This window comes from Podarcis pityusensis (assembly GCF_964106645.2).
Source record: "Podarcis pityusensis genome assembly, chromosome: 3".
In the NCBI taxonomy this organism is placed as follows: Eukaryota; Metazoa; Chordata; class Lepidosauria; order Squamata; family Lacertidae; genus Podarcis; species Podarcis pityusensis.
Window position 1 is genome coordinate 32,513,904 of NC_138026.1, and position 21,415 is coordinate 32,535,318.

General features: G+C 41.9%; 1 protein-coding gene across 2 annotated transcripts in view; it reads right to left on the reverse strand.

Moving 5' to 3' along the window:
• Positions 1–12,243: 12,243 nt before the first annotated feature.
• BMP5 (bone morphogenetic protein 5) overlaps positions 12,244–21,415 on the reverse strand; it is a 56,500-nt gene continuing 47,328 nt past the window's right edge. For both annotated transcript variants that reach the window (XM_080998025.1, XM_080998024.1), the window contains 3 exons: positions 18,718–18,794; positions 17,662–17,772; positions 12,244–13,990 (listed from right to left, as the gene is read on the reverse strand). In XM_080998025.1, the coding sequence (XP_080854151.1) occupies positions 13,841–13,990; positions 17,662–17,772; positions 18,718–18,794 (338 nt within the window). In that variant the 3' untranslated portion in view covers positions 12,244–13,840. The remainder of the gene's footprint in view (positions 13,991–17,661; positions 17,773–18,717; positions 18,795–21,415) is intronic.

Below are 21,415 nucleotides of genomic sequence, written 5' to 3' on the forward strand. Positions count from 1 at the left end.
CCCAGGATTCCTTGGGGGAAGCCATGACTGTTTAAGTGGTATGATAGTGTTAACTAGATAGTGCAGTTGGAGCCTTAGTTTGACTCTTCAAGGCTGGGTTAAAAGTTGCTTATGAGGCAGGAGGGGCAAGGTTGGGCAGCATAGAACGCCTGTTTACCTGGTGTAAGATGAGGCATGCTAAATCCAACCAGTCCCATCAAACTTGCTTCTTCTCAAGCACTCCACACAACATTTAATATCCCATCAGCATCCTTCTGTGAGGCAGAAGAAAGGTCTTCATTCAACACGGTGTCAGCTTTGTCATTTGTAATCATGTTCTGGTTCCTAAGCTTATCCATTCTTCCCTGTGTACCACATAAGTTTTCCGAATGATTATTTAAGCATGCCTCCTTTGCCTTCTGTGAGCTCCCTGGCCCTCAGTTTTTAGCTTACGTTTCCCTTCCCTCGTTTCATGCCCAAAGAATTACAATTGCCTCTTTCTTATCACACTCATAAAACATAGAGCTGTGCCTCATATAAAACCGCACCATTTGTTTTCTTTGCAATCCAAGATACTCTGGGCATGCATTAAAAATAAATGGGGGCTGTGTTTGTCAAAGGTTTCTCCACAGTCAAGAGGGTAAAAAAAAGGGGGGGGGAGAAGAAAAAGCTGTTTTCTCTAAAAACAGAGACAACGGTAATTTTTACAATTTTGTCATAGGTTCCATGGTTTCAGTCTTTTTTGCAAGGCCAATGTATCATCCATGTAACTAGGCCTGGGATTGTGTGATTTGCCCATTTATCATTTCAGAAGGAAATAAAGATATGTAAAGTAAAAAAGCATAAGGGCCCCTGGTCTTGCTATCAATGGGTCCTCAATCATGCTAGGGCCACAGACACATCTTTCCCAGTATGCGATATTACTTTATTGTGGCGAAAGGGCTTGGGTTGTATATTCTTTTACTGCTTGATAAACCTATTTAGATACAATACCACAAATTGGGTGGCTACTTCTACAAGAGGTAGAAGTTGTTTGGGGTTTTTTTAGCAAAAGCCTTCTAAAGCTAATGAATGCAATCAATCAGACACATTTTGCACTAATCAGTTAATTAGGCACTGGGGGGGTGGTCCTTCCTTGTCGCTTTCCTGAACCTACAGCTGGTCAACTTAACTGGATGACCCTGAGTTCTGCTCACATGAGAGGTATAATCTCCTGTTTAGAATGTTATTTATGTAGGTGCAATCCAGAGTAAATTTAGTGAATCTAGGTGGTAGTAAAAAAATCAATGGAATTAAAGTTCAAAGTTAATTTAGGCATGTATTACCTTTGGTTAGTGGCAGCCCTTGTCTATAGCCATTGAAATTAGGGAATAGTCAATATAACTAGTCAAAGGGTAAAGTAAATCAATAAAATACAGGAATGTCTCAGTTGTAAAATGGTGTGTGTGTGTGTGTGTGTGTGTGTGTGTGTGTGTGTTTAAACCACCAACCATGTACTGCCCTTTGATGAACCCAGCTTAAAGGCCAATGACCATAAACATTCCTGAATAATGATAGACTTCATTAACAGACCCCTGACAGCTGTATAGGGGGAAATATGTCAAGACTTGAAGTTTTCACATAGCTTAGGGGAATAGAAAAATAAACTTTGTTGCTAGATGAATTTGATTCTACACTTGGTGGTGTGTCCGCATTACTTGAAATCCATTCAGAGAATTGAAACATATTCAGCTGAATGGTCATTTTAACATTTTTGGCTGCTTGGGCACAGTTCCCACATGTCCACATTGAAAGGTCAGTCCTTATTCTGTTCTGATGCTGCACCGAACTCTTGCATCAGTGGTCTTTTTGCTTCAATGGAGGGTCCTTATTCATGAGTACATTGTGTTGCACAGGAGACTTAGGTCTTTAAGATGCAGGAGCTCAATGTACAGCTGTGGGCTCCTGCATGAAATCACTGTACTGTATTGGGAGGTCCATGATCTGACTAGTTCATCCACCCACAGAATAAAATGCCAATCAATGTGATTATGAGGCAGGGAATGCAAGTTTCTTGTCATATTGACTATATTTTCCTGTATAGATTCTCAGTAGGCACCGAGAAGACAACAGTACTTTGCTTTTGCCCTGGCCCAACTCTCTTCCCCAAGAAACTGCCACATTCGACTGCTTCCATTCCTTCCATCTCTCCTCCAGTGAATACCACCAACAGAGCATCTTCTGTACTGATAACTTCCTGTCTTCGATCCAGCTTCTCTTTCGCTGATTTCCCCTCATATGTGTGGGCAGTAGCCAGGTCATGGGCAGCCCTCGGCTTCTTTCTGGGTGGCCCACCAAGACCTGAGGAGTTCTTATTTTCCCTAACTTCCAAGCTGATAAGACATTAGCCGGGCAGCAGAGAAAAGATCATTGACTGTTCCTATGTTGCCTTGAAACAGCAGTTTAGGAAGGAAGAGATTAAAGCTTCCATTTCCCAGCAATGATCCAGGTGCAGCCTGAATGACTGTCATTGCATTGCTAATAGTGGCACAAAAACATTATCCATTTGAACATCAGGATAGCTGGGGTGCAGGCCTTAATTCCCCTCAGTGATCACTATGCAGCTTAAATGTGTGCCTGTTGACTGTGTGGGTGTTTACTTACTCCAACCAGCATTAGCGAAGGCCACACCCACATCCATTGTCTGTGGCTCTCAGGAACCACCCACTGCTGCCTTCTGGCCCTCAGGGGCAAGAAAGGTTGCTCACCCCTGCCCTAATACGACTTTATCTCAAGAGCACCTTAAACATTTTCCAAGTGTTGGGACCATAGTGATAGAGCACATCCTTTGCATGCAGAAGAACCCAGGTTCAATCTCTGGCATTTCTGATAAAAGGGGGATCAGGTAAAAGAGTGGACAGTGTCACCACCAGAATACTGACCTAGGTGTCTCAGAACACGGTTAGATAGATGCTGACTTGGTCCAGTGGCCAGACAAGGAATTTGTACTGTAAGACTAGATGAGATGGGGAAATAGAGGGAGACCTTCCCAAGTACACACACTCTCTCTCTCCCTCTCCATAGTCCATTCTGCTAAAAACATTAGCCCAGGGTTCAGACGCAAGAAACAGGCTAGGGTCATTTTGAAAAGTGGGCAAACAACAAAGAAAATAGGATGCTTGTACTTCTGTGTCTGGGGTTATTTTCTTTACATTGTGGAGCATTTTGACTGACAGATATATGTGGCTTCTCTAGCCCTAACACATAACTGGGAGAGGGGGATGGGTCACGTCTAGGGCAAAGGTGACAAGTCCGGAACCCTGTCTGGTGCGGCAGTGATGCGGGACAGCAGAAGCTCCTTCATGGACCCAATGAGGGAACCCCATCATCAGAGTCCCATCGAGATGGGGGGTTTAATGTAGCGCCCGCACCACCTATCAGAAGCCAGATCCTAGCCTGCATCCCAGATTGGCAAATGGGGATGCAGGCTCGGACACGGGCTGGGCCAGGAGGCGGAGCAGGAAGGCTTCCCTTGGGTCCGCTCCCTGGCCATTTAAACAGCCCTCACCTGGGGCACAACCTGCTTTTCCCTTCTCACTCTGCCCTTTATGTGCCTGGTGCAAACAGTAGTGTTGAAACGAGTGTTTGCTTATTATCCTTCAGAATTCATTGTTCAGATGGGAAGCAAAGACATTTCAGACTGAATCTGAACTACCTATCAATGGAACTCTTCTCCCAAAGGCAGGAGATAAGCTTTATGCCAAATCCCTCTTCACCTGTAGTCAACTGTGCCCTCCCCCAAGAAAAAGTAAAATTATCTGGAGGGTTGGGGGGACACCTGAGATGTGATGCTGGAGGTTACAGGGGGAGTTGGCAAAAAGAATCATCCTCACCCCTTCCTCTAGCAGGGAGACTTCACTATATGGTGGTACCTTCTATCAGTGGAAGGTAGGATAGCTCAGTCAGTGAAAGCACGAGGCTCTTAATCTCAGGGTCATGGGTAGGTGACCCTCGTGGTCCCTTCCAGCTCTAAAATTCTATGATCCTTTAATACTATTAGTCCTTCCATGAACAGAAAGGCCAGTCTGGGACACATACTTTTTCCTCCTCGTTTTTGTGGATAACAGCAACAACTGCAAAACATTGGCAACTCTATTAAAGAAAAACAGTTTATGCCTAAGTTCTCCATTCCAAGCAACTACATTCTTTCTTTTTATCATCGTATTTGTTACGGGGCTGCGTGTGTGGATGGTTATTAATGGGGATATTTTCAGGGATGTTGTAACAATTCCTCTTTCATGCAGCACTTAGTTCTGCCTTGCTCACACAATTATTTTTTTTCCAAAAGTAAATAAAAATATTACACTTGTTACCGGAAAAATCCGAGGGCTCCCTTGGACAAAAAGTAAAGACACCAACCACAGTAAATTGGAGCAAATCAGCAGCCTGTAGGCTTGGCCTTTATTGAACTGTTGCAACAGGGTGTTCCCCTCACTTGCAGGAGAGAGGAAAAGACACAGAAAATGGTGTGCAAGACCTTATAAAAACTCTTGAAATTCCCATCCTCTAGGTCAAGCCCACCCCCAGAAACATCATGCATACATTACAGAAAGGAGGGGTTGAGGGAGGAGTTGTGGTGGTAACCTGAGTGTCCTGTCACCTGGCTGGTTCCCTTCTACTCCTCCCCATGAATCATTTTCTGAAGACAAAAGGTAGTCGCAGTTTCCTGCCCCCTGAGGGAAGATCTGATCATTGTCCTTTGTTCCAGTCCATGCTGAATCCACTCCCATATGGAAGTTCTTTGTGATCTTGATTGTCTTCTGTCTAGGACCATCAGGGTTGGCATAGCAACTGGGCAGGGCTCCTGTGGATGTGCTGGTATGCTGAAGGGATTATGGCTGCCCTGTATCAAACCTTCCCCATTTTGTAGTCCTTCCTTCATGGAGTAAAATAAAAGTGGAACAGTGCAAATCTGATGTATGGTTGATTTTCTATGAATTTATAACAGAAGCGTAGCATATGTAGTGTGTGAGTGTGAGTGTGTGTGAAGTTTGTACAAACTGAATGATGGGGGGGGGGGTTCCTGCTACACACCGAAGAACCTTTAAGACTGGGGGGGAAACATCATTTGTATATATGAGACCAGCTAAGGATCTGGAAATATGAGAAAGTCATTTCATGGAATCCTGGCCTGGTATCAGGAAACTGTGGAGAAGTAAACATTACCTCTCATCTACTGACCATGAGGTCATAGTACACTCAATTATGAAAAGTAATTTATAAATGATTTCTACATATTACCAGTTCTCTAAATTCGACTCCTTCAGAGAAATAGTTGGTCGGTGTTTCCCTGTGTTGTTGTCCCTTCTGCTCCCGATTGCAGCTTTTGAAAAGCAAACGTTTCATATTTAAAAGGGAGGAAGCGATTTTAGTTTGCGGATGAAGCCAGGCAGAAATTATCCGAGTTTCCAGCCTTTCCAAATGTGTGATATGAAACTGCAGCAGCAGCTGCTGCAGATTCTTAAGAGGGTCGAGACGAACAGATGAACTTGCTTTTCACCAATTATAATTAATTGGCACCAAGGTGTTTACATTTCTGCTGTCATCTACATGCATTAGCACTAGGTTAATGTGCAAACCGTAAGCTAAATTATGTACTATATAAATCTTTTCATTAGATACCATGCCCCTTCTCCTTACTTCCTGAGAGTAACCTTTGATCTTCCATCAAAAACAAAAATAATTACCATCTCTGCCCAACCTGGGTTTATCCATGTAAGTCAGGAATAGCTGCTGCACAGCTGGACACAGATGTTCATGTCTCCATACCTAAGCTCTGCAGAGCTTTCCACAGTCATTTATATCACTCTTGTTATGAGTTTATCAGTGTCCATATGTTGCACATTGTAAATGTACTGTAATATTCAGCAAATTTCAAACAATAATGAATCAGAGAGGGGGTGGGAAATAAAGGAAAAGAAACAGGAAAAGGCAGGAGAAAATGGAAGCTTTCCTAACTCTTTAATTATGTGCCTAAGTCTAGATTTATTTATTTTTTGATAATGGATGCAAATGTCAACTCTCATCTGCTAGCAATGATTCAATCATCTAGTCAACTGATTTATCAACTGGTCATAACAACAAGCAGGAACTAAACCTCTTTCTTACCTGCCAAGTATATTTCAAAGACATATAGGGACAAAGCCAACCAGTAAGACAGTAGCACCATAACCAAAAGCCTGTCCTTGACTTAATGTGGATTGTGAACTCCTTGTGCTTCTTTTAATTCCCTCTTGTTCTCCTTCAATTACTGCTGTCCCACACTGTCTCCTCCCCAAAACCCAGAGATTCCCTATGCGGTTGATGTAGGACTCCTATTTGGATTTTCAAACATTGGGACTGATGCCAGATAATTAGTTCAGTTCTGTTTCTAGCCATTACGAAGCAGGGTTCACCCCATCATAGGTGGTGAAATTGGATGCACCCGATCCCACTCCCACCACCTCCATGCATTCGTACAACATCCGAAAAGGGCTAATGTAAAGAAGCAAGGACCCAGCCCTGGGAACAGGTCTCTCGTTCTGTTCAGTAGCCTGGTGCCTCAGCCAACTATTCTGCAATGAAGAGTGTGTCCAAAGGAGCACATCAAAGTTGATCCTGAGACTCTCTTCACCAGCCTGCATACCACTGTTTCAGGAAGTGGTTCTGCTTGGAGGGAAAGCAGCAATGGCCCCCAAGCACTCAGAGAATGCCAGTTCAGGTAGACCTCGGTTGGCAAAGCACTTTCTATGTCCATGGCCAGTTAACCATAAAATAATTAAGGCATAATGTTTAGGGATCCTGAGGATGCACTCTTGGTGTGTACATTTTAAAAAGGGATGGGGAACGTCAGAGCTAAAAGCCATATGCTGCCCTCCAAGTCTCTGGGGCTCTCCCTGTGTCACAGCTGTTTCCCACACCACACCCCTTCATTGGCTATCCTCCACCCTGCCCACAAGTGCTTTTGCCCCACTATAAAAAGGTAAAGGTAAAGGAACCCTGACAGTTAAGTCCAGTCGCAAACGACTCTGGGGTTGTGGTGCTCATCTCGCTTTACTGGCCGAGGGAGCCGACGTTTGTCTGCAGACAGTTTTTCCGGGTCATGTGGCCAGCATGACTAAGCTGCTTCTGGTGAAACCAGAGCAGAGCACGGGAACACCATTTACCTTCCCGCCAGAGCAGTACCTATTTATCTACTTGCACTTTGACGTGCTTTTGAACTCCTAGGTTGGCAGGAGTTGGGACCGAGCAACGGGAGCTCACCCGGTCATGGAGATTTTAACCACCGACCTTCTGATCGGCAAGCCGTAGGTTCAGTGGTTTAGACCACAGCGCCATTATAGTGTGTCCTTTTTTACTATGATGGTGCCTATTGCCTGTCCAGATAGAGGATGGAGCGGGGGTGTGGGGGATGTCAAAATTCTGACTTCTTCAGTGCTGGGATGTTGTCTACTGTAGAAAGGAAAAATGCACACACAAAAACTTTTTTTTTACTCAGGCCCACCCACTAGTACTGGTATGCAGCCCCCCAAAGGTTGCTCAAAAGGGAATATGACCCTCAAGCTGAAAAAGTTTCCCAGCCCGTGATTTAAAACATATTGGTGGACCATGGGGATGGGGGGGGGGGACAGACCACCTAAGCCAGCCCACCCCTGCTGCAAAGTGATGTGTGTATATCCATGAGTATACACACATTACCTCATTGAGTACACAGACACTCTTATTTGCTGCATTAGTAAGCCTACGGTGCATTCTGATACCATAGACAGTCATTTTCTGGATCTAATTAAAACTCCCACTTTGGTTGATTTGAGTATATGAACAGGCAACAGAAGGGGCAATGTTCTGTCCCACACAAGCTTTCACTTGCCCTGTGCTAGAATAGTGTCCTCCATTATGAAGCAAAGACCATGTCCTCAATGTAAAAGTGTTTCAATTTCAGACTGTTCTACTAATCAGCTGCTTAGTGTAAATTTCAGCTTTCTAGCTAGTGTGGAACTGGAGGTAGCTAAGTCATTTGGGGGTATATTTTCTGTTCCCAGTTTCAAGGGAGAGAGGTAAGGATGCCCCATTTTCAGACTTGTCTAGCAGTCAGGGCGTGTTGGGCTAGGTGTGTACAACATTTCAGCTTCTTGACTCCTCCATTTTGAGAGAGCAGGGTAAGAAACAAACATTCCATTTCCAGTTATTTTTTGTAATCAATATTTTTTGGGGACTATGTGTACACAAGTTGTATTTCCTAAAGGCAAAAGATTTCCTAAAGGCCTCTAACCATTTTGACACGCCTCCAGTCTGTGAAACTTACATATGATGTGACTGGCCCCATTCATACATAAAGCTAAGCCAAACCATGGCTTAGCACGAAGACACAAGTGTGCTGGTTCGCAAGAGGAGTTGGAAGCTCCCTTGCTCTTCTGTGGCCATTTTAACTCAGTGCATTGTGGCAGCCAAGCCAAGGTTTGGCCCAGCATCTCATTGTCCAAGTCTAGGTTTCTTGCCCAAGGATGATAACCAGGATCTGTAATCAAGGTTTGATTGGGGGAAGAGAGAAAAGCAGGTGTGAGTTCTTCTCTTGGGGTCAGCCATTGTAAGACATAGTTTGGCTTGCCATATTGTGCAAGCCAAGCCAATGTGTATGGATTTCAATGAAGGAAGAAGCATAACAACTTAAGTGTGATTACAAGTCACCCACTGAGCTCACTGGAGCTTATTCCCTGGCAGGCGTCCTTAGGATTGCAACAAACAGTGCCTGTAGATGCCTGAAGAAATACTGAACTTTTCCATGTATAAGACGAGGTTTTTATACTCTAAAATAATGTTAAAAAACTGGGGTCGTCTTATACACGAATAGTGCATTGGGGGGATGGGGAGACTGGTTCCAGCTGTGACCTGCAGCTTGTCAGTGGTGATTTGGTGGGTGATTGGTGGCTGTGGCAATTGGGCGTGCATTTGCTGGCTGCTGTTTGCAAGCGGGCAGACGCTTGTGGGCTTCTGCAGTGCGAGCAATTGTCAGCTCCACAACTATGGGCAATCTTCCCCCTAAAAAGCTCAACACCTCTGGGCCATTTCCCCCCATTTTCTTAAAAATAGGGGGCGTCTTATAAACAGGGGTATGTTATACACGGAAAAATACGGTACTTCCTCATTATTGATAAGGTAGGAGTCAGACAAAGAGTGCCGCCTCATGGGGGCGAAACTGTTTTGGGCTCCCTCAATGTTGAGGGGGCAGAGGAGGCCAAGCACAAGAGAGGAGCTGTCATCCACTGAAGCGGCTCAGCACTCAGTGCTCAGCTCGGTGCGCGGCACCACTCCGCGTGGGGTACTTGCCACATGCAGCCTCCCAACCACGAAATGTGGTGCATGTGCAATGTCGGGCCCCTCAATCTTTGGTGCGAGGTGGCACCTCCAAGTCAGATACTCAATACCAGGCCTTTGTTTCAGTTATTTTATTCAGCTGTTTTACTGCTTGTATTGATTATTGAATTTTTATCCCTCCTTTCTCCCAAAGAGCTTGAAGTTAGCCATGTTACATTGCAAGTGTTTAATGCTTTGGTACATACATAGTAATTGTAACATATGAGTACAGAGCATGTCCAAGTCAGCCAGCTCCTACTAGGGATGGCAAACCCAAGCCAACTTCCCTAATAGGTCTAAAGGGAGAGCGAAAAAGTAAGAAAACAGATTCTTCTAAGCCACACCTGAGAAGTGACCAACTTGGCAGGCAGTATCTGTGTTCTATTTCCTGAACAGGGTCTGTGCAAAAGCTATCCCTAGGAGAGCTGTTAGCCTTAAATAATAAAGCAGATAACATGCACAGTGGACAGCAAGTGAGCTTGGGAGATAAACAAACATCCTGTTATTTAATAACACAACACCGCAACAAAAATGGATGGCACACAAAGGCTAGCTGTGCTCCTCTCAGAATTCCCCACACCATTTCTGGGCAGAGAAACTGGGATGGGGAATTCATCAGATTTCTCCAGTGGGAGGAACATTTTTGAAAGGCGAGACTTGCTATTAGCAGCAATACCACTTCTCACTTCTCTGTCTTGTGGCGTAGAGCTGCAGAGCTGCCCTCCCAACATCATAGTGGACGTTGGAGAACAATGCTGGGTGCTATTGTGGATGCAGGAGCTTGGGGGAAATGAAGAGTAAGGGTGGCGGCCCGCTTAACTAAGACAGCAACCCTAACTCTCAAGTGGGAGGACTGGGTCTGAGTGGAGCAGTTGGAGCCACCACTCGCACTGGCTCCAGCCTGACATAGCAGAGACATCTGGACTGGGCCTATAAATGCAAGGTAGACTGAAGTGTAGGGGGGTTCCCACGAAGCAAGACATAGTGATAACAGCAAAAATCTTTACTGAACTAACAGAATTGGACAATGCAGCAAACTGCTTATATACATTTCTGAAGGCCTGGGCCATTCCCACTTTCAGCATGATTGGCTGTCTAAACTCCCAAGTTGCGAATCATAACTCAGAGTTTAATTGGCCAATGGCAGTGGCCCAAATCTTGAAATGTTCTGTGATTGGATATCATGTATCAAATCAGAACACAGGGGCTCAGAATCCTTAGTCCAGACTCAAGCTCAGGCAAGCACAGACCACTGAATACATAACATAGACCACCACATTAAAATCCAGCAAATCATTGGATACACCAGCTCCATCCACTCCCTGCCCTCTGAAACACCCCAATTCAGGGATCTCCTGGTGACTGCTGGTATGAGCTTCCACCTACACTTTCAGTTGGCATAGCAGGGTCTTCTGCAGCAGTGGAGGTCTCCCACTGGCAGAGCCAAACAGCCACTGCATCCAAACACCACTTACAATGGCAGATCAAGGGTTTGGATTGCTCCATTGTTTAATAACCCTAAATAAGATTCCTTGTTATAAAGTCATTATGCTGTTAGTTCTACTTGAGATATGATGACTTTATATGCCTCCAGCCTTAAGCCTGTTTGGATATTTATGGAATCAAATATTTGCGTTCTCCCGCTCGTTGCACTTAAAACATATTGTTACTATACAAATAATCAGAATACAAATGTATCATAAATGGACAGTGATATCTGTAATAATAATAGTAATAATAATACTTCACAGAATACAAAATGGAGAAAATAGGTCGCTGCCCCAAGGATAATGAGACAATTTAAAACAGAGAGAGTAAAATTTGCCCATAGAATATGGTATTGACTGCATAGGAGCTACTCAATTTGTCTAAGTTTGCCTTTATTTTTGTTTGAAAGGAGAAGATTGCTAATTTGGTATTACTTTTCATGAGGAGTAATTTTTTATTTACTCTTTGCAGCGCCGTTTCTAGCTTCTTACATCAACTGCCTCAAGAAATGCAAGGGATTTAATTTTCTCGAAATTTAGTTCTATTTAAGACAAACTAGTAGCTTCCAAAAGGGTTACAAAATGATGGGCTCCAAAGTAAATTGAATCAAGTAGATTAGTACTTGCCTATTAAACTGCAATTAGCTCTTGTAGCAGCAAGACATCGTTTCCTGTAGTTTGTTTCATATTTAGTTAGCTGCTTTGGGAATATAATCAGGAATCCACTGTGGTCTCTCAGGAGCCAGAAAGTTTAAACTAATTAAAACTGGACCAAGAAAACTCTCTTTAAGAATCTTGCATGAAAGTGTAATGACCTTGGCCATTGACTTGCAAGGAAATGTTATACAAGTATTTTTCAAATTGACAGACACATGGAAAGTGTTTTATTAGCTACTGTGAGAAAGAGGTATGCTTGGACGCATGTGCAACTAAAATCCCAGTAGCGTATAGCAAATACAAGCCTTTGGAGCATGTGAAAATTCTCGTGCCAGTTTCCTTTCCCCCCTAAACGGAAGCAATGGTAGCAATGCATAAGGAGAGGGGGGTGGTTTGGTTTTTGTTTTTCCTTGCTTACAATATCTTTTCACTGATGATGCAATTGCAATGGTGGGTTGGAACTGCAGAACCTTGATGCTTTGTAACGTTTGCACTTCTGTCAATGTGTTGTTTATATTCTTCCTGAGCAGATGTACTCAGTTTGAAAACTTAAGTAACTATGGAGTCAATCCAAAAATTCTGTTCTACACTCAGAAGGATGCATTCCATAAGTGGAACTCTCCTTCCATGAATGGAAGCTCCTTTGCTGGCCAGAAGGAGCCAACTCTGGATAATAATAGGTTATTCCTGTTCAGCAAGTTTTCCATATAATATAGCCAAGAAAGAAAAAAGTCATGGCAGAGCAAACAAAGGTTTCAGATTTATTAGATCTTAAAATATAGACTTGTATTTCAACAGAACATTTCAAAGAATAATATAATCTTCAATTTCATACACTCAAAATGGTACACCTTTATTCAAAAATATATTACTTAATGTACCCAAAATACACTTTTCAAACTTTATTTAAAATAAATTCAGTTCCAAATAACCACAACCTTTAATCTATCTAAATCACAGGCAAATCCATTTCCTTTTTAAATGCTTCTCAGATTAATTTTAACCTTCATGATTCCTCTTCAAAACAGCAAGTCATAAAATATACCTATATTAAAATGCATTACAGTACATGAACTGCAGTTTAACTAAGTAAGGCTTTGTGGTAAATTAAAAACATAGTTAAAAGCAGCTGGAATGGGAGGGGGGGTTTTGTCAAAAAGAACTCTAACAGAATTGTTTAGTATTTCAACAGATTTTTTTGAAAGATATTTTAAAAACAGGAATAAATGATATTTGTAAGTGAGATAAAGTAATTTTTCTGAAACGCCATACAGCTGACCGCATTTTTCTGCAACAGTGTGCACCCTCGCTTCCCCGTCACAGACACAAATCCTATTAAATAATGCTTGAAGGTGAGATTAAGTAATCCAAGAAATAAGTAAATGAGCATTCTTCTTAACTTAAATAATGCTCTTTGAGGACTGGTTTGAGGGCATTTGGGGCAGGGGGGGTTATTCTCTGCTTATTCTCCATTTCATTAACTCACTCACTGGCTCATGTGTTTTGTTTTGGTCGATAAACACAAACAAATCCATCGCAGTAGCGTTATAGTTTAATAGACCAATAGCATTTACTTGAGGTAAGAAGGTTGTTCTTCTACATTCCACCCTGCCCTGCTAACTTCAAAAGCTATGGACCCAGGCAAAAAGCAACCCCCAAAAGCTTAATGACTTCAGAAAAATTTGCAACCCCACAAGCAAATTGAGGTAACATAGCTCCTATGGTTACACTCCTTCTGCTAAAGAAAATAGCTTTGACAATTATGTGCAATCTTTCAGCCCCTGCATTTAAACTGCCATTTATTTATTTAAACACGGTTCAGCGTTTTTCTTTATCTAATGGAGTAGAACTTCTAAAAGGAGAATTGTTTTTAGCTAAGCATTTTCTCTCTCTCTCTTTTTCAGCCTTTCTTCAGTGCCTTTTCTAAATAAATAGCCCGCCAGAGTTTTCATTGGCACAATGTAGCCAAATGTATTCAATTTCCTTTAACAATATAAAACAGTCACGGGAGTTCTGGGGTTTCTGAGTTAAAGAGAGAGAACTATACAAAGGCTTTTTTAAAAAATGAAATAAATCTCGGCATGATTAGCTGAAAATCTGCCTTCAATATTCTAGTACATTACTAATATAATAAAGCGTTTGCAATATCATTCATACAAAAGAAACTATATACCTTTAAATAAATTAATGCTACTATGTACATAATACTGTACATGAATGAAAAATGACATAAACTGGAATAAGTTGTTTAAGGTCCTCGTTTCCTTAAAAAGGGCATTCTATCACCTTTACTATAATTAAGGAAAAAAGATATTATTGAGAATCTTCTTTTTTACAAACCAATTCTAGTGGCAACCACATGATCGCACCACCATGTTTCTGTACTTTTTCAAAATAACATTTGAACTGTCATCAAAATAGAGCACAGAGATTGCATTCAGTTTCGTTGGGGCACAGCAAGGCTTAGGGACATGATCAGGGAACATCAAATGGACCTGGAAAAGGAAGAGAGATAGGTAGGACTCGGCTACATTCATAAAGATAAACCACATTATATGGGTTATAACACTGACACCAGATGGCGCTTTTTCGCCAGTGGGATTTCCCTGTATGAAATTTACAATGCATTTAACGGAAACGGATTTTTTGATGTGTCTAGATCCAGCCATAGTTAAACTAACGCTTTACTTGTATAGTCGTAACTTGAAAGTCGAACGGAATCCATTCCGGAAGTCCGTATGACTTCCAAAACATTCAGAAACCAAAGGGCGGCTTCCGATTGGCTGCAGGAAGCCAATCGGAAGCCTCGTTGTATGTTTGGGTTCCAAAAAAACCCACTCGAAAACCTGAACAATCACTTCCAGGTTTCAAATGTTTGGGAGCCGATTTGTTTGGGAGCCAAGGCATTTGAGATCCAAGGTACGACTGTAGAGTTATATCCATACTTTCTGCTTGTGTTGATGTACAGTAGGTACATTTGATTGTATCCCATAAAGGTTTCCCAGTTGGTCATGGATTTGCACTCACTACAGAAAATCCCCTCCCTCCCTTCTCCCCATGAGTCCCCCATGCACCATCAAATCTGCTCTGGGGCTAGGTGTGGAGAAAAGGGGATTGGAAGTCCCACTGTGCAAGTGGAGCTCCCTGTGGTAATTTGGGTTAGAGCTAGACTAAGTTAGCTGAACTTAGATTCCGTTGCAACAAGTCGGCAATGGTTGTACTTAAATTCCACTGATTTCTCCTTCAGCCACAGTGGGCACCAGTGAATGGAGCTCAACTCAAAGGTTCTGCCAGCCAGCAGGAGCAAGCTCAGGATTCCAGCCAACGTAAGTATGTTACGGTGCTCCAGTAGCGCTGGCAAGGGTGGGGTGAAACCACAGCATATGTGATTGCTTTTTGGAAGGAGCAGGGAAGAGACTAGAGGAGGCCATTCCATGAAATGGGCTTGGATAACCATATGGAAGGCAATGCTGAACAGCTTCCTGAAATGAATGGGAAAGGTAGTGGAAACATTGGAGACTGAGGGAAAATACAGGGTCTTTTGTACTTGAAAGCAAGTTAGGAATAATATTCTGCACATGTTGGGTGAGTTGGGAAGCAAGGAGGCCGTAGAGAAGGGAGTTGTAATAGGAAGGACAAAAGAGTATTAAAGCCAGGATAAAAACTTCAGCAGTAATAAGTTTCGTTTGCTTGGTAAGACTGTTAAAATCTGTTATAGCCATCTGCCCAGCAGTGATATAAGTCTGTAGTCTTTGCCAGAGAACACAGAACAGGCAATCGGGAAACAGCTTTTATATAACTGTTACCACGAAAAGATCGTTTACCAGGAAGAGATCTTTTCGAACAACCATAAATCCTTTAAACACACACACACACACACACACACACACACACACTGTTTAGTAGAAATAAAATGCACATGCATTTTCTAAGGTTGTTTAATAAATAAAATGAAACTTTTGGGAATGTGTGTGTCTAGTTTAATTTTGTAGGGACTGTGGAAGTATCACGGGCTTCTCGCTTTTGGAGGCTAGGGGAAGCACAATTTTCATTTTATCATTTCTTGCCTCTTTCTCATTTGAAGATGGAACAGATTAATAAGAATAGTGGTCAGCAGTAATACTGCCAAAGTTAATGAATGCACTTAGGAATGTGAATTTTCCCAGCTTGTAATGCCTGATTCTAACCCCTTTGCCTTGAAATTATTCCTCTGTTTCTAACCTAAATAAATAATATTTCTAGATTTTGCACATTCTGCAGTCGTCATACTAGGTGCTCACATCTAAAAGCCACTGCTGGCATAAGGTTAGAAAGAAATTACAGTACTTTAATGCGTCACATTTCACATATATTTTTTTTTATGTGTGTATACACACACACACACACAATCGACTCAGGAATTTCCAAGTTCAAATAAGCCAAATACATCCCAAAGGCATGCATTAACCATGTGCAGCCTGATTCAGCTGTAGTGTCTGAGAAAGTTAATCTGCTGGTTGTTGTTTTTTTCAAAATGTGGTTAATAAAACTTTTCTTGGAAAGCTACAAACCTCATTGGGAACAGCCTGGTTCAAACCTTCACTTAGGTAGAAGGAAATGAACAGTAAATGTCTTTAAATATTTTTAAAATTGGAAATGCCTATCATCACAAGACCCTTTTTTGATTGTTTCACAGCAAGTGTCCTAATAAAGGAAAGATACTTATTGGCATTGTCAGCATAGAGGTGTCTGTTTGCTACAGTCTTGGAGCCCAACTCCCATGCAGTAAGTATGCTAGAAAACACTTGCTACAATAAGCCAGTCTGCCATGTAGGAATCCCAAGGACTAACTGCCGAAAACAAAAGGCTGACCCTTTTTGGAGTAATGTGATCACAGTGGAAAGGACTTTATTACAAGTTGTATGCATGAGCAATTAGTTCCCCAAACTGCACCCTACACTGAATTCTAACATTCATAATTTGAAGTAGAACATGCCAGACTTTTGCATGTGCAGTGGTACCTCGGGTTACATACGCTTCAGGTTACAGACTCTGCTAACCCAGAAATAGTACCTCGGGTAAGAACTTTGCTTCAGGATGAGAACAGAAATCGTGCAGCGGCGGTGCAGGGGCAGCAGGAAGCCCCATTAGCTAAAGTGGTGCTTCAGATTAAGAACAGTTTCAGGTTAAGAACAGACATCCAGAACGAATTAAGTTCTTAACCCGAGGTACCACTGTACATATAAATTGGAAGATGACAGCTGGAGGGACAAACAACAGGTGAGGCAAGATATTCATGATCAGATCTCAGGACACTTTTTTCTTGCAAGTTTAAAAGCAAGCTGGAACAAGGTACTGTGGAAGAGGGTAATACTTTCCCTTTGATCCCTTTTTTCTAGTTCTAAATAGATCCACTCACTAAAAGTGTTATCAGCTCTGCAGTTGGGGTGGGAAATGCAGGTACATGTTTTTTGGTCCTGAAAATGAACGACCGAGTCAAAATTTTAAAATATCATGGGAATGTTACTGTATAACAGTGCTTCAGGGGTTTCTTACAGAAATATGATTATGTGGTTTGTTTTAAATATTAATCTGTTTGGAATGAAATGTTAGCCCAGTAGAGAGGTTTCTGGATATTTTCTTGCCTTTGCATTGAAAACTACTGAAGCAGGGGAAGATATAAAGAAAGAAGGGCAAGCCCAGAAAGCCTGTGTGTGTGTGTGTGTGTGTGTGTGTGTGTGTGTGTGTGTGTGTAGGATGCTGTCTCCCAAATAATATTCTTACACTTAAGTACACTTAAGCAAAGCCCCGCTGGTATCCAGTGCCAAATGTATTGCTTTCCTTTCTTTGGGCAGCATCAGTGAGGCTGAGAATGGGGTCTTGCTGTCTGGACTGCCAAGGCTTGTGCCAACTTGGGTGCTGCAAATGCAGCAAAAACAATGCAGGAGGCAGCAGTTACAAGTCATAAGCCCAACTTGATTGGCATCTACAGCCACAGCAGGCACTGCAAGTTCCAACAGTTTGACTTTACCCCCGAAGGCACACACTTCCATTGTCTCCGGAGAAAGACTGATGCAAGCAGCTGATATCTATGAGATAATGTATTTACATTCCATTGGTTCAATTCAGACATAATTCCACCTCTGTTCCTGGATGGCAGTCATTACATTTAGGGAGGCATACGTACCAGAGTCTGCACTATGGCATGATTTGTTGCATTCATGTGTGCATTGAGAGGAAAGGAGCATTCTCCATCACAATAAAAGGCAGCATAGCCCTCTGGAGCTATAATCCAATCCTAGGCAACAAACAACAGAACTTTTAAGTACAAACTCAGTACTTTGCAGGTAAGAGAGATACTTTAAGGAAGTTGAGGTGCCAAAGGAGAAAAAATCAAACACAAAAAATCAAACAGAAAAAAATCAAAGACAAATGAATATTGAATTCCACCCAGAAATGTATACAGCAGGGATGTCCAACTTCCAAGAGACTGCGATCTACTCCCACAAAAAAATAATAATAATGGCAGTGATCTATTGTGATCCATTGTAATGACCAAAGTTGTTGAGCTTTTTAGGGAGAGGAAGACCCAAAGTTATTGTGGGGGCGGGATCGATCAGGATCACGTGATCGACCAAGGATGACCTGCAATTGATCGGTAGATTGCAATCAACCTGTTGGACAGCCCTGGTATACAGTGGTCCCAGCTCTTCCAGATCCTGGGTAGATGTCAGTGGATTAATATGTATGAACTTTACAAATATTGTACTGGCGATCTTCTGCTCTGCTAGCAGCACATTGCTGTCAATTCCTGAAAGGGGGGGGGCAAGGTAGCAGACAGCTTGGTCTAGCAATACCACACTGGTGTTGGGAAGCTAGCAGATCAACAGAAGCCCAGTGGCAGCTACTGACCCTTGCTTTGAAACTATTAGAAATAAACAAGGGACACTGCTGACAGAGTGAGGTCCAACACTACTTTCCTGTCTCTAAATTGTTGGCATATCAATTTTCCATGAAACAATATTTATTAATCCGGGATAATTAGATTACCTGAAAATTGATCAGGTAGTTTCCTTTAGCAGCTCACCAAAACCAGCATAATTACTACGGAATGAGTTATAGACTGAATTTCAAGATTTGTTGCAAAGATTCATGTTTAACATCCCTCCTCTTGAATCCTAAGCACCAGTTGCCATTATTATTCTTTTTTGCTGTCTAAAATAGGATTGATCATTGCCCCTACCTGCCAGCCTAGGTCTCTGAAGCTCACGTACAGTTCATGTTTTTTACAGGCTTGTTTCTGCTCACTTGTGTTATAATCTGCAGAAAGGAAATAAAATGTATAAATACTTCTATGGTTCAAAGCATTCATTATTTCCTCCTTAGACATTACAAACATCTTGATATGAGTAAATAGGAAACCTGCTTTTGATATATGAAGTGTTTCAGGTAATTGCATGTCATGCTGACTGCTGCTATTACTGACTACCGTAATATTAGCAGAGGAGCTTTAAAAGAATTATATTAACAGCAGACCCCCATACATGTCTACTCAGAAGTACATCTCACTGAGTTCAATGGAGCTTCCTCCCAGGTAAGTAGATGTAAGATTACAGCCTCATTTCCCCTCAAAACCCGGGGCAGGCAAGAGGCTCAGTTGTAAAGAACTCATTGGATGGGAGTATAATAGCAACTAAACAAACCTGCCACTGAAGTATGTCAGTTATGGGCATTCACCCTTTTCAGGTGGGTGGCAGATGCGGCCCCTCACTCTCTGCTGTCATCCCACCAATTAGCTTGCGCGTGTTTGCCAGCCATTTGGGAATTCCCCTAGTTGGCAGGATCTCAGGGCAGGACTTCCCGCCAGAATGCCAGCTTCAAATGGGCCAATCAGAGGCCCCGCCTGATGGGCAGTACCTTGCTGTCTGGCAAGGCATTGACTGCTGCCTTAACCAGCTATGATATGATATATCAATTGTAATTGCATGCCTGTTTTGTTTTAAAAAACAGTAGCTAATTATCTCCCCTTGCCAAAAAGCAAGCAGCATGATGGATTTTCCTCAACCTGCAAAAAGTTTCATTGTGATCAAGGCACACAGACATAGGGTAGTTTTCATGATGCAAACGGCAATATAATAGAAAGAACTATAGGCTCTTCATCAACATCATGTATCTTTGTTGACAAGCCTCCCTGGCTACTCGTATAGTTTAGTCTATTGGCATTTAATACAGTGAAAACATTATTCTCAAACCCTTCTGGCTGTCCCAGTCTGTTCTGTGTGTCCTGCACCATACCTGTAGTACTAATATTGCTGTAATTTCCCCATATTTACAATGAGTTAATAACCTTGACCGTTAAGAGAAATGGGTATAAAATGTTACATACCTTCCACTTCTACTGATTTCAGTTTTCCAGAATGTTCATAGTCAAAGGAGTGTTTTAAGTCTCTAGCTTATTTTTTATAAGAAGACACATCAAGGAAAGACTACCTCATGAACTGATTTTCTAAGAATGTCAATGCATATTTTGTGCCCACTCAGTGTCCAACCATGTTAACATCTACTGTTACTGATTCTGTTTTGGCATCTTAATGTTAATCATTACAGCATTTCTACCATTATAAGAGTAATTCTGTCTACTTTGAGGGGCTTCCCTTCCTTGATTTCTGCTCGAGTTTTTCCAGAATAGGCCTGTCTATTAATCTTGCACACAGGATGGAGAGAGAGAAAAATGTGCTCTATTTTCTGGCTGCTTTGGGGGGGGGGGGGGGTTAGACCAGAAACACAAAAATGTCTCACCAGCTTTTTGGAAGTCCCCATCTCCCCATGAGCTCTGTGTGATTTTTTATTCAAAAAAACAAACAAAACCCAAACCCAAACCCCTCTAATATATGTAAAAGTATCATTTCAGCTTTCTCCACAGTGTTAAAATAGTTTTTAGCATTTTCATAACAGATGACTGCTGCCCAGATGTGAAAAAATCCTCAGCACACTTGATGTGAAACTAGGCATTCAATATCCAATCATAGGGGGAAGACGGGGGAGAATTTGATCGCACACTTATTTAGAATGCAAAAAAAATCCCTAAATTAAATCCATATTCCTTCCTTACATTTCTGCATGTTAGCAGAGACAAATGTGGGATGCAATATTACATTGCATGGTAAGTGGCTAGGGTGACATTACTATACAGAATCTGGTGCCAAAGATCTAATTTCACTGACTAGGGATTCAAGGTCCATGTGCTTATTCTGCTAGAAATCAAAATCATGGGATATTGTGGCTGAATAAACTTTATACCCAAATAATTTAGGAACTGGAATTAGGTTTAGTAGAAAAATACTTTGAAGGGAGAACAAGGAAATCGGATATAAAAACTCCTAAATGTATCCATTGGCGGGCAGCAAATATTTAAGATGGGATTGAGTTTGTCTATATACCAAGGATTATTGCATGTTTAATTAAGTTATTACACATCTGGGCTGCAGTCATGTGCACATTTACCTATGAGTAAGTACGCATATCTGACTAGACATGTATAGAATTGCACTATTAAGCATGTCCCACATCAATAAACAGAACAAGTTCGGCTTTTGTTTCTCAATGGAAGTCTGTATTTAGAATGAAATTTACACTGTTAAAATACAGCTTTTGAATGAATATTTGACTCAGTGAAAGAGCTACTTCTGTTCATTTAAAAAACATGGCTGCAATATTGGTAACAGAACAACATCATGGAAGTTGGGGAAACTCATTGCATTGTATGAGGGAGAGAAGAGAAACATTAGAGTAACATTTAGGCTGGTTAAACTCTATTGACTTCTGTGATTAAACCCCACTGGCTTCTATGGGAAGCAATGCACCCCTGGTTTAAAGTAATGGGTTTGACTGCACAATCACTTGTGCCTGAGAGGTCTATATGTCTCCGTCTGGCTTGTACT